This window comes from Hesperophylax consimilis, chromosome 8 (assembly GCF_061612785.1).
Source record: "Hesperophylax consimilis isolate HC1 chromosome 8, BYU_Hcon_1.0, whole genome shotgun sequence".
In the NCBI taxonomy this organism is placed as follows: Eukaryota; Metazoa; Arthropoda; class Insecta; order Trichoptera; family Limnephilidae; genus Hesperophylax; species Hesperophylax consimilis.
Window position 1 is genome coordinate 9,874,366 of NC_142843.1, and position 14,955 is coordinate 9,889,320.

Genomic DNA, 14,955 nt, shown 5'->3' on the forward strand with positions numbered 1-14,955 from the left:
AAAAAAACATTATGTTGAAGTGCCAAGGGTACTGCGATAAATTATCTCGGTCCAGAAAAAACATTCCTCAAAGGCGTTCCTTTTTCGTTCGCCTCGTTTTTTGTAACGGACGGGACCACTCTGTTCCCGCGCATTGTTCCCGCCGGAATACATTATGTTCAGAGACGGGGAAAAAAACACACCATGCTGCGAGCGTTTATTTTATAACATATAATCTTCTCTGTGGCCGAACAAAAAGAACGAAGCCCGCGGCGATCCCTTCTCCCCCCGTCCTAAAGGTTCGTTCGGCTTTTTGTTCTCCCAACAAGAAATACACGACGAAAATCCATTTCCAGTTTCGTGACCTCCTCGCGCAGCCCGCAGAGCTCGGAGCGGTCGGGGGGAGGAGTTGCAGGCAAACCCGGCCTCGCCATTGGCCGGCTGTGTGGAGGGGATCTGTCCGATCCCCCCGGCAGCCAATGGGTGCGAAGGGTACGGCGGATAATTGCTTGCCGGTCGCGGGGTTGTCGGTTCTCGCACACGAAACGGCGACTGGAGTTTAGTTGGTGCATGCCCGCGTTGCGTTGCGGCCGTCTTTGACGTTTTAGTAAATCAGTTTTTTTTCAAAAAAAAAAAAAAAAAATTGTGAAAAGTTCAAACTTGGGATTAAATAAAGGATTATCTAATAAATTCAGGTATTTATACAAATATTTTTTTGACACTAAATATTCTCCTACATTCAAAATAATGCATTTATATTGACGTTCCGGTCTTCGTGTTTACGGAATAAACGGCCAACGTCGTTATTTCTCATATTAGAGACCTTATCTCAATTTAAAATAATAATTATGCAAGCAAACGCGGCAACATAGCGCGCGCTGGTAGGGTTGTCACCCGTCTCGCTCTCTCTTCCACGGCCGAGCGTTCGACTCTGTCTCGTGCCGAGCGCCGTGGACGAGTCTATTTTTGAGGCGAGGCAGGAAATTCGTGGCTCATGTATTGAGGTTGTTTGTTGCGCACATATATTTTTTTTGTAATATTATGTATTATTATTGGCGCAGATAAGCCAAATATGCCACAAAAAGCCGAGATAACACTCGCAGTTGTTTAAATAATACCGCAGATGGATCTAAATGATAAAATATTGAAGTAAATTGCATTTCTGGAAGATTGTTGAGCAATTCAACACCTCTAAATGGGAAAATATTTTCCATATGGGCGTTTCAAGGCATTCGTATTTTAGTAGAGTAATTGTATGCTGTATCGTGAAATTTACAGATAGTCACAAAAATTGAGCAATGTGAAGAAATCCTGTTGAAATGTTTACCGCTTTTTCAGATAATATCGAGCGAATTTGGATATTTGACAGAACGCCAGTGAACTCTTGTGAGCGAAAAGTGAACTAAACCGCCTTGGTGGGGGTTAACGTGACGTCACTCGCCCCCATGCTTCAGTGTTGTGAAACTTGGCCAGTGGTGTAGACGTGTTGTCGCGTTCCTGAAACGAAGTGCCGGTGAGCGGGAAACGGTTCGACTTGTTTATCAGCGGTTGGTCGGTTTGTGGCGCGGATTCAGCGACAGCTGAGCGGTACTGTAAACACGCGCAGTTTGGATTAATGTGCTGTAAACAATACTAGTGGTTCTTGTGATTCTACGCCCATTGGGATTAACTGGATTAAAAATACTTTACTCAGCCATGGAACTGGGAGTCGTGGGAGATCGGGTCTACGCGGCCGAGAGGATTATGAAGAAGAGAGTTAGAAAGGTAATGATTCTATTATTTTAAGTATCTACTCTATTTATTATACTATCAGTTTGAGAATGTTACCCCATTCAAGTCACATCATCTTGATCTCTTATTATTTCAAACCAAATCATAATATTATGATAACAAACCGCCTGCTTCGGATGTTTCGATCAATCATGTCAACATTTTATTGTTGTTTTTCAAATTCTTATTCTTTTAAATGCATGTTTTTTACCCATTATCAGCAATTTCTGTTATTTGTCCATTCTGACACTCATTCGCTGTATTAGTTCAATTTTCACACTTCTATGCTATGAGGTTCTGACAATTTAGTGTCATGTGTTCTCGTAGCTGTTCTGTTGCATGGGCATGTTTATTATAATGAATGTGCATGCAGAATTAGGTATTGTATCTATCTTCAGCAATAGCAAATCACCTTGCTAAGGTAAGTAATTTAATCTTTAGTCTACAGCGGCGAAATGTCGATATCAGTTCTGCTGACAGCTGACATGAACACAATAAGGTAAGTTGTATCTACAAAAGTGTATTACGATAATATTTCAAGTCTCAAACGACCCATCACGAACAAGATATGAATACAATTTATAAATACGTAGATATACAACATATTCAGTGAGTAAGTACTTACCTATTTAATTGCCTACATATATATGGGTATATTTGTTTTGTCAAGTAGGTAGGTACTTAATCACTTTCTTTCTTACTATCTTCTTTTTCAACATCACCCCGCTGTTATTTTCGCTTGCCTTGTAATTAGATTAAATAAAGAGTCTCAAAACGTGCAATGTCATTATTTTCAAATATGGAAAACATGTTTGGGAAAAATATTTGTAAAATGTTTAGATACTAAAATAATCTAACATTTAAATTCGGAGAAAGATTAGATGGTTGTAAGAAAATTGTGTTGTTAAAAAAAATTATTTTAGTCATTAATTTGTTTATCTTTTTGACATGTTCAGTTCAGGGATCTAAATTTTCTAACGTGCAATCATAAATTAACCACTCACTAGATAACCATAGATATGCCAATATATAGAAAGTAGAATTCTCATTCGGAGCCTACTTATTATACTATGAAAATTAGCCAATTATTATATTACACCAATGAAAAACTCTTAAAGTTTCTTCAATAGACTTTCAGAGTTTTTCATTGGTGGATATAGTTAGGCAATCATATGACGTCACAATATTTCGGTTCCAATTTTCGATCGGAATTGTACTGTGGATGTTGTGATTCTCGTGTCATCACAAATTTGAACTGTCAAAATCAACGCACGTTTAAGGGGAAATTGTTAGACCTGAGAGGTCTGTTTTCTATCTAGTCTCCACATAATACAGACAACTTTAACTTTAGCTGTGTTAGGTGACCATACCTGAATAGCCAGATACTTAACAATCTTCTCGTTCCTTTCAGCCTCTCACTACCCCAATTGAGGATGCAATAGTCCCGATGATTCCGAACAGTTCGGCTCTTGTGCTGTATTCACATAAAAATACGTGTATTTCTTCGGATGCCGTTTAAATAATATGTACCTACCTACATAGGTAGGTAAGCGATATATAATAAAGACATTTTACTGTTTTGTTACACATTTTTTATCATATAATAAGGGTGACAGTTACGAACAGGGTAAGGCAAGTTTAGGGTTGCGAATTGTATTTTTTGACAATTGAACAATCATCCTGGTTATTTTGGAAACCGGGTGTGATTGCTTTTAAGCCGCTCGATTTCAGGTAGAAAGATTAAACACGAGAAATATTCGCAACGATTTAATAAATTCGAAAAAAAATTGGCGCCAGGTATCTATCATCTATCTATCAATCAATCGTGAATTTGAAAATATCTTTCTTATTTTGTAGGTAGGTAACTACCAGAACATAAGGCGATGCACTACGTCGTGTAGTATTTTAAATTGAGCCGCTATCAATAACAACCCTTACGTAGGTATATGGCGATAAGGTTTAAATTCCCGCTTAACACCATCCGCCTGTGTTGATTTATGCAAGAAAAAAACATGGCCAAAAATAGCCTTTTATTTTATTTTGTGGGTGTTCAGGCATAAATACTTAATTTTTTTCGATCATTTTATAAATAGCTTAATTTTCCGCATTATACAATAAAATCATAACCGAAAATAGGTTCGTAAGTAGGAGATTTTGAACTTTAAAACAGTTTTCATAGGCATTTACATTATTTTTTTCTGGGCTTATAAAAAGACTTATCTAAAAAATACTCGATTATTTCAAAGGCCAAGATGTATTCTACTCGCAGTATTTAATTAAAGCATCTGAAACATTTCTAGGCGACCAAATTTTCAAACCAAAAACACATGATTTTGCATTACTACGTATGGCATCTCCTTAAGGAAATTACCTAACTGGATTAAGAAAAGGAGCTTAGATGTTTTGAACATACAGATCGAATGAACGGTGAAAGAAGTGTAGGTAAGGAGAATAATATTTTTTGTTCTTGCTTTCGAAAACCAACAGTTGTAATATTTTATAAAGTAGGTACAGTCAAATATGTGTAATTATTTATCCGATAAAAAGGTTTTCCCTGATGTATCTTAATTTAGTGAATATAAAAGATTTACATTAGCCTTTGGGAATGGGATTATGGGAAGGAGTTGAAGGGGATGTATCTAGTCTATGTTGAGTAATATGTATTGTGTGTATATTATTTATTGATTTTAGGTTTGAAAATGTGAGGTTCTATGTTAAATATGTCGAATTCTCTGTATGAAGTGTTAAAAATGTATATGAGGTACGGTAAGTTAATGTGTTTTGTTTTGAGTTAGTGTTGCATTGGGGGATGTTTATTGTGTGGTTTTGTCAGGTTTGATTGGTGGGTAGGTAGGTACTCTTAATTGAATTCTTTCAAGTAGTTTCGGGCATTCTTTCAAAGATCTATTATATATGAGGTGAACGTGAATAGTAGAAGAAGTTGAGCACGCATTGCAGAATAATGGCACGACCAAGTGAATAAGTAGCCTACAAAGGGTGTGCAAAACAGAGTAGTAAGTAGGTACAGTGTACAGCAAGTAGTGTATGCCAAGACGGAGTTGTGTGGCGGTCAGTCCTCTCTGCCTACTCCTCCGGGAAACAGCATTACGGTTAGTTACTTAGTTAAGACTGGTTGTTTCACTGAATTTGAACAATGCATCAAATTTCAAAGTTGAATTTCAAGTCAAGTGAAGGTTCTGTCATTATATCATTATTTGCCAGTTGTTTCACAAAACTGAAATAATAACAGAACATTCACAGAACTTGAAATTCACCCTTGAAATTTGATGACTTGTTCAAATTCTGTGAAACAACCCTTCCTTAGTGTTGGACAATTGTTTCCTTGATCCAAAATTTGCATTTTTTTAGAATACAAAATTGGATAGGTAAGGGTTGGTAAGTTGGTGCCTAAATCTATTTTGACTGAGCATAGCGAAGTCCTGTTTTAGCTCGACCGTTTTGCATTTCGTCTGTCTGTAAATTTGTTTGTACAAGCCCTATGCAGATTGCAGACATTTTTATTTTAGCGTAAATCATCAACAGAAGTCCATGTCATTCGAATTTTACAATATTTCGATGGGAATTAGAAGAAGAGGTTGGAAGTTGTTTCAAGTCCCTTTTAGAACTAAATAAAAAATTTCATACAAGTTTTTAAATACCGCAGAAAATCGAACTTTGTTAGGGTATACCTATATGAAATATTTGAACTGAAAGATAACGTAAAACTGACCTTTTTTAAAGTCCTCAAAATCATCTTTGCTGTCTAAAACTAAGAAGGACACATGAGATTCTGCATAACCATCGACAGTCGATAACCCCGGAGATAGCAAACAGAATTTTTTACTGGTTATTATGGGTGTTCAGACACCTAGATGAATTTCATTAGATACGGTAGCTTAGTAACAGGTAAAATCATTTAAAGAGATCGTACCTAGTATCGAAAGTTTCAAAAAAGTTTGGAACATCCTCCTGTATTCCGCTCTTACCCTGCAAATCTCCAAAGATACTGGTTGTGTAGCGAAGATTATACATTCCTTTTAAATTTAGCTTCGCGATTCAATTTGAGGATGTTATTTTATGTCTTTTTTTGTTTCATTCTTCAGCTTACGAACCAAAACAAAATTATTGCCTATTATTAGATTCAATAATTTTTATCGATCCAATATCTTTAAACTTTCTTTCCTTAACCAACGTTTCTGACAATCTTACAGTGCTTACCACCAGTACAGTTGATGACAAATGGCTTCAGAAGGGCGAAGAGATACACATGGCTTATTATCCCGAAAACCAATCAGCAAAAGTCATTATCTTTTAAAATATTATGCAAAAAAGCGCCATTTCCTGATGCTATGTCACGTAAGTAGGTACCTAATCGTAAAAAGGGTTGGCATCACGAATAAGGATGGTATCTACGAGGTTAATTTTAAATTTATAATAATGTCGATTGTTTTTGACATAACATCTTTGTATGAAGAGAACATCCTTGCCAAGATCTTATATTATTATATTAGCGGAAAACAATTTATTTAGAAACCATATATTTTCAATCATGACCGTTCTTATAAGAACAGGTGAATATCTAGTGAGCACTGGCTCTGGAAACGAGCATGTTTTTACGGAATTTTCTTGCCGGCACTAGGTAGATAGGTAGGTACCTTGCTGGCAAGAAATTGCTGTAAATACCTACTGCAAAAGAAAGGCAAAGTTATTGATATGGTCCTGCCTTTAAAAGTTCTGTTGCAACCTCTTTTACTGATTTGAATTCGTCCAGGAAAAGTGAAAATTTTCTATTTAAAGGAATTATTGTAACCTATGCCATTATATATGTGTTTAGGTACCTTTTTATAAATGACTTCTTTGATAAGTAGATAGTAATAAAACTTCGATCCTAATTTCTTGAAATCCTGAAAGAACTTTCTTTCTTTCAAAAGACTTTCATGCGGTCAAACAAATTGGTCTCCACGGTTTTGTAAATTTATAAAGCATAATTGGAGTAATAGGCACCAACAACGCAGTCAGTTTTTTCATTTCCTTTGGTTACTTTAGCTTGTCTACATGTACTAAGTTTTTCTACTTGATCATCCATTAAAATTTATCACCTCTAAAATAAACTATTCTCGTTTCTATGTCCGTAAAATTGCAGTAGGTAGATCGTTTTTCACAACGTTATTAGGTACTAATAAATATTAAATAAGTAAATTTACAATACCTAATTTGTTGATTAGTTCCATATATATGTAAACACGAATTATGGTATCGCAGTTAGCTATGCAAAAATCGGTAAACATCTCCGATCTCCAAATTTATCCACCGGAGTAAAATGTAGCCCGAGAAATTGTTTCAGCCGCTCGGCATGTCGTATTGTCATTCCAACTTAACCCGCGCTCTGCATTTCAAGCGTGGAACGCCTGCCGCGTGGGAATACGCGCCGCGCCGCATACATAGGCATCTGTATTACCGACTCGCTCCGTCTCGCTCACTCCCGTACGCGAGGCGCGTTAATCGGCGCTGCGTCCCTCTCTGGCGTCGTGAAAATTTTGAATTTGGAATACCGATGCGGCCGGCTTCATGTGAATTATACGGCCTATCCGCGAGGGGCTAGGCGCCAAGGCGAAAGCAGTCACACGCAAGTAAAAAAGAACGAACCATTTCAAATATACTAATTCTACTTTTAAATATTTGATTTTCTTTTTTATGACTTGGTTATTATTTTTCTCTCCCCTCGCAACTAGCTTCGCGTAATCTCGGCAGCCGCTGTTCGTCAATGTTGCCTATTATTATTTTTATTATTGTATATCTACGTACCTTCCTAGGTAGGTAGGTACCTAGTGTTATTTGGAACACTTGCCCTAATTGCTTGTACCACGAGAGAACCCTTCGATGTAAGTAGGTACCTACCTATAGAAGATGTAATATTTATGGGTACAGATTTAACGATGGTTTTTCAGTATAGAATGTTATCGTGTTTTAAATTTAAAATGTTTGTAGGTTTTATCGGACTTCATGGGAAATAGTTCTGCGTCGTAAAATGACATTGATTTCGGAAATTGAAATGCACACCAGAATTGAAGGCTGAATGTTGACAACAACAAATAGACCAGTTCTTTTTCGTTTTTTACTTCTAGCTACTCAAATATCATAGGTTCCAAGATAGTTATTATTAACAAACACAGTTCTAGATTGTAATTGCACTAAATTTACCTATATAATGCTGAAATGATTAGACCTGTGCGTTGTAAACAGGGACAAAAATTATAACAAATGATAAACATGGTTTATTTTAGCGCGGGAACACAAAATTTAGTATTTACCTATATACCTACCTAGGTATGTTAATATTGGGGATTGTATAAAATATCTCGGTAGGTGGATGGGTACCCACCTAACGTAAGAAGCATTAGTTTAGGTAGGTACCTACCCGCAATAAATAAATACTTATCTATATTTGTATATATCGGCCGGTGAGGGCAAGATAATTTTTAATCACTATTTCTATGGTGCTTGCGTCGTTTATAATAATAATAATAATTGGATGACTTGTATAGCGCCGTTTTTGTGCAAAATCACCTCAAGGGCGCTGTACAAACTTATAATACATTTCTACAGTGATCTATGTTATTGCTTAACTATTTATGGAGATAATATACAGTACAATACTTACCTGGTAGGTCACTTGAGATTAACACTTAATTAACATTATCTAATTGTTTATTGGCGAAATTTAGATACTTACTGGATTTAGGACATAATTGGAAAATTGAATTATAACTGGACTTTCTCTTAGGAATGGTATATTTAATTTAAGGGTACGACAGCTTAAAAAGTTAAGTTTTTAGTTTAGACCTGAATTCTGTTGGACTTGTTATGGATCTTAGTTCCGGAGGAAGTTTATTCCAAGACTTCGGCCCAGATACCTACTCCGAAAGCGCGATCACCAAACTTAGTATTTGACTTGCGCTTAGGTTCCATCAGTCTGCCTACAGCTGATGATGTTGCTGATCTAAGAGTTGACTGCCTCAGACCAGTGTTTGTCGGGACGCATAGTTCAGAGATGTGGGGTGGGGCTATTTCATTGATGGATTTAAACACCATCCAGCACAGTTTGTACTGGATTCTTTCAGGGCACTTGAGCTAGTGAAGGTCACACACAACATAATTTTATAAGAAAGGAAAAAAGATAAATCAAGGAAAACTTTCACAAGCAATATGGGTCATAAAACAGTTTAAAAAGATGTTTTTTATAAGTATGCGTTCATAATTCTCTAATCAAATAAATAATGTAACGTATGTAGGTACCTACCTAGTACCTACTTGTACACATAAGTATTTTTGGATTTAACTTAATGGGTAAAACCTCAAATTTTAATATTTAATTATAGAAGACAATATTAGCGATTTTTAAGTGAATATTTGAAAAAGAAAAATATACTATCACATCTAAGACTTGAACCCAATAAAAAATTGCTAAGAGATAAGGTCCCACTAGGTCCGTTGCTCCTGCAAGACGAAGGTTCTGGTTTCAAGTCCTAGATGTGACCGTATCTGTGTCTGATTTTTATATTTCAAATATTCGTTTAAGAATCGCCAATATCGTCTTCTATAACAATTTTATTTTAATTGTTGAAGGGATAGCTTCAATAAGTCCAACGCATATTTCTTGGTATTATGGTTTTTATAATATTAACCGATTCGTAGAAGATTAATAGAAAATTGTGATTTCGCTGACAGTTTCGTCCTAAAATAAATTGAAAGGCAATTGAAATTAGCTGACCTGATAAAACCAAAGCTTCCCATTTTTATTTATAGGTATATTTGTATCTATTGCTGCCAAGCAGTTTCGCTTAGCAATTACGAAATTATAAAAGACATGCTTTTGTGTCTTTAAACTAATTTGATTGATTTATCAGTAAAAATAATGTCCTACCTTATTTTATTGATTTATCAGTAAAAATAATGTCCTACCTTATTTTATTGATTTATCAGTAAAAATAATGTCCTACCTTATTTTATTGATTTACCAGTAAAAATAATGTCCTACCTTATTTTTTTCGTAAAGTCGTCATCGTTTACTGTACAATTCTGAAAACACCTTTTTTAAGAAATGCATTATTTTGCTGGGTCGTAGTAGGTATCTACAAAGTATTTCTGAAGCTTTAAAATAGGTTCTTACATAACTTTATGGTTTCATTGGCTGAATGCAATCTTCCATCCGCGTATCATTTCGTACGCATACATCTTCAACAGCATCAACGTAAAAGTCGATATGCAACATCTGAGTTTATCTCCCGTTGACCTTTGTTCATCTCCTCGCGTAGAGTTGGTAGTGTCTAGTGTAGACGGTGGTTGGGTTGACGGTAGACAGTTGTTATGTTGCATCAGGCAGCCACGATTGACAGTTCACGCCTGTGACAACTGTATCTACCACGTCGCAACTCAACTAACCTTCCTCTACCCCTCCCCTAAGAAGCAATTGACAGCAGTGGACTTCTGGAACTTGGCTGTAGAACAGCGTGTATTATTATTAGTGAAATTTATTGGATTATCATTTGTTTAACGACATTTTTTTCTTCTTCTAAAGGGCGGCATAAGGATCTACACCCTATCCCCCATACCTACCTTGTCTTTCACAATTTTAAGCAATTTTCTACAAAAAAAAAGATTTTTGTTTTTAAGGCATAAAACATAATTTTATACAGGAAGCATAAGCAAAATAACCCGTCAAAGAGTTATCGGTAGACAACAAATAAGCATTTTTGGTTTGAAAAATCACACCAAAGAACTGTGTAGGTAGATACCTATGTATTATTTTCTGCTGAAAGGACAATAGAATGAACGCTATTTTTTTAAATTCAGATTTACAAAAATACTATACAGGTACTTATCTACTAGGAACTATCTACCAACGCGACCGGCTTCCAAATTAGGTATTTAGACGATCTGCAGGTGCTTACCCCATTAGAACTTTACCTCTTGTTGTCTAGCTTTTTGTGATTAACACACAACTTTATCCATTTCTTTAAAGTACTCGACGAGTGTAAAAAATATCTGTAAATTTTTACCGATTTTTACAATTTTTTTTCATCATACGCAAACAGAAACCTATGAACCTATTTTGTATTAAATATATAACAGAGTGGGTTAATATATTTTCATAATTTTTGCTAAATATTATAGATACCTACCTACATTATATCTAGATTATTCATTTATGAAAAAACCCAACCTAATAATAGATCTATTAATTTTTACGAAATTGGAATTTAAATGCATTATTTTCATAATAATTCTTAATCTATGCGTATTAAGAATTAGTTTGAATAGTAAAACTTTATCAAAATATCAATCAATGTGTAATATAATGACGTAAGTTGTCGTAATTTGCAAGTCCCACAAGTCCACTGTCATTGTATCGCAGTCTCGCATTAGAAGCACGCCGCTCTCCGCTAAATTGAATAGAAAGCCACCGTTACGTTGTGTTGCAGCCGCTGCACTCCCCCCGTCTCCCTCTCTCGCCCGCACTTCCCCATCTCCCCTCACGATCCCCGCGCTATCTGTCTGAAGTCGGCGGCATTTAGCGAGACCTAATCAGTGAAGATAGTGACTTGACAAAAAAACAGAACCAACTAAAAAGAGTGCTTTTCGCAAGCAGGGTGGAACTATTCGCTTGCTTGCGATTTTTGCGCAATGTCTTGATTTGTACCCTTTTTATTTTGCACATCTCCACTTGATACTGATCGAAAATTTGAATTTAGCGGACGCTATCGCTAAAGATAAATAATAGATCTCGACCGCGTATAGAATTATTGTTTTGGCAATTAAATTAACAGTTTTTGCAAACAGGTTGTATTTTTTCTTACCTGATTTTTTGCGCAATCATCTTAAATCATACCCCTTTCATTCTGACAACGTTTCCTCAATAATTTTTGTTTCTTTCATTTTTTTTGCGTTGTACCTTTTGAGTTTCAGGTAAAGGGTTAGAGAGACAGAGCGCGTGCTAAATGTGCAAGAACCGAAAGGTATTCCATCCGAATCTATATGAAAGGCATTTCTAGCTCTCATTTATTATTTGATTAAATTTAATAACTAAGCAGGTGAGATAAAACATAAAGTTTGAAATAACAGTCACCCAGCATAGGTGTGTAGGAAACATCTCCTTTAACCCCCCATACGCCAGCGTATCCACGTAAGACGGGGGTTTGCTCGGCGCTCACATTTTAATTGTCTCTGATGAACGTATTACTAAAATCTCAAATGTTTATAGAGGGATCCCTACGGGTGGAAGTTATCTATGTTGAAGATTTATAAAAACAGGATGTTATTTAAACCGATGTGATAATTTTATACCAGTATTTATTTAACATTTCAAAAAAAAAATCAGTAAATTCAAAATATATCGAAACACAGGTTCTGGCAGGTGCGCTTATCCTAATAAATATAAGGATGAAACACGTGTTCAGACATCCTAGTAACATATTCGTATTTTACCAACAGTTTTTTTAGAAAACCTTTCAATTCTTTTATTAAAGGCCTGCAGTCCCTTTTCCAAAAATTTGACCAGATTTACAATAAATTAGCAATATTTTATATGAGTAAGATTTCATCGTGTATGTTTAAAAAATGTATTTCTCTGAATATTAGGTACCTACTAGCTATTCTGTGGAAATTACATGTGGTGTATCATATACTTTAATAAATATATTTCCAGATAGTGTGTTTATAACGTCATGTTAATCTAACTATTCTGAATTTCCCATTTTTTTACTGTCATGTTTATAAATGTCTGTATCTGTGTTTTCTCCACAATTCATCAAAAACAACATTTGCATAAAACAAGTAAGTTATGAGGAAAATAGATAATTTTGCTGCGGCACACCAAGATTTAATCAATGTGTGACTGCCACTCAAAAATAACGTAATCTACCTCTCCGCAAACCAATCTAAATATCTACATTAAAACATATTTGTTTATGTATTGACAGTTTTATTCGATAAATCTACATTACATCCGAATGGCTTTTCAATATGTAAAGAGGGGCGCTTCACAAAACCGTTCTAGTATGAGAATAATAATAGATATTACCTACACACATACAATAGTAGGTAGATAGATACCTATTTTGATGTGCCTAAAACTGGCCCGGGGCGGCTTTCGATCTATGGGACCTCCGCACGCGAGTCGATCCCTTCCTAGATGCTCCGCGCCCGCGCACACCCCTCTCCTCAGACCTAGTCACTAGTCTGCCTGTAGTGGAGATATTAGATATCTTGGGTTCGGTCACGGGATTTCAATATACCATATATATTACACAGGTTAATAATATTATGTGGATAGGAAATATGGTAGGAACAATAAAGTAACTGATAATAATAAATAAAGGGGAGAAATCGATAAATAAACATGCTTTATTAATAAAACATCAATCTAAGAATGTTTTATCGATTTGCTTTGAAATTCGGATTTTCATGAACACGTGTTCTGACATCATGATAATATATTCGTAATTTACAAAATTTTTATCAGGAAACCTGTTAATTCATTCGTAACGCTTTTAACCGGAATAACCAATAATTCAACTATTTTTAAATTTTATTGCGTTAAGTATTCTTCGGGCGTCCCCGAATTCTTACACCATTCAAACCACTCTTCAAACATTCATGGCACTAATAAGAATAAGCTTTGAAACTTTCAGCGATATCGATCGACTAGTTATATAATAATAAGATATCTTAAGATCTTAAACTTAAAAGTGTTCAAGGGAAGTATGTTATGCTTAGTTGTTATATCAGGAATTTTAAAGGCATGAATGATACTCAGTCAATTATGTATTCAAATTTACATAAAATAAACAAGGCACGCGCCCAGCTAATGAGAGACCTTTTTTAAACGAGGGTAGGAATCCATTTAGCTAGATAACTTATTGTGGAACCTATTACCAGATTCTCATTAAGTGCATACCCTCAGACATAAACCCGCGACGTGTCCTTGAAGGGTATACAAGAAGTAATGATATTAAACCTACTAGTATAAGTACCCACCTACCAAGAATCTTTCAATATTTTAGTAAACACTTTCCGCCGTTGTTACTTCTCTCGTTTTTCAAGAGTGGTACATTTTTTAAGGCAACCCTAATCTGTTATAATAATATTAGCGGTAACAATATTATTTCAATCAAATCGCCTAGTTTTTATCCCTTAAGTAATTTTATAAACTTTGACGCCCTAAAAGCTTACATTATCTAAAGAAGTTAACGTAAACGGTAATTTATATTTTAACCTTTACAGTTCGTAGATGAACCAATTATTTTCAGCAATTTTTTCAAAGATTTCATTATTTTGTTCGAAGCTTTCGATCATCCGTAGCGAACCCTTAAGACAACAAGGTTCTATCTGATATTTTGGCCAAAATTGTTTTTTTTTGCACTAAGTTTTAGTTTCAGTCTTTAATTCTGACATACACCAGCACAAAACACGATCACAAAATCAAATACACTTACCGTCATCTACATTCACGACTAAATTTGGAATTAACTCCTTACAATACATTGCACATAATCAATATAACGCATTAGGTACCTAGTAATCTAAAACTTCCGGCAACGAACAAAAAAACATTGGCAAAAGCTCTTAAAAGCTATTTCCTCAGCAGTTTTATTAATGACTGACTCATTCTTTCTTTGGAACTCCAAAATAACTTCTACGTTTATTTATTTTAATGTATTTATGTTGTCTTGTCTAATCTAATGCTGTCTTTCCCGAAATGAGTTTTGTAAACTCACTGGGAATAATACATTATAAATTTGTTATCATTTTATCGTTTCTAAGATTGTTTTCTTTCTTTAAAACCCCTATCTAAAATATTTCCAACTTCTATGTAAGTTCGAAGATAATTAGTTCAAATTCTGTGAAACAAACCCTCCTTAGCTTTTTATCCAGGTTTCAAACTTAGAAACTCAATATCTCAACTGCATAGCAATGGCAGATAGAACCTTGTTGTTACAAGGGGGAGGTAGGTACCTACCTGCCCTAACCTGTATCAAACAGTAAGTTTTTTTTTGAGTTAAATTTATATTTTCGCTGAGCTCAAGCGGGACGTGTGTATATTATTATTTAGTGAAGGGAGTAGGGACTAGAGAGGATGGGGTCCGCTCGGCCGCCCTTTTGCAGTCGAGTAGACACGCTCTAATCTCCGAGGGATTCTACGTGCAT

At 35.4% G+C, this 14,955-nt stretch overlaps 1 protein-coding gene across 1 annotated transcript in view; it reads left to right on the top strand.

Annotated features, from left to right (window-relative positions):
• Positions 1 to 549: 549 nt before the first annotated feature.
• Positions 550 to 14,955, top strand: part of LOC149421540 (polycomb group protein Pc-like) — a 47,315-nt gene continuing 32,909 nt past the window's right edge. The window contains exons 1-2 of the mRNA XM_089634865.1: positions 550 to 674; positions 1,318 to 1,743. Coding sequence (XP_089490991.1) covers positions 1,675 to 1,743 — 69 coding nt within the window. The 5' untranslated portion in view covers positions 550 to 674; positions 1,318 to 1,674. The remainder of the gene's footprint in view (positions 675 to 1,317; positions 1,744 to 14,955) is intronic.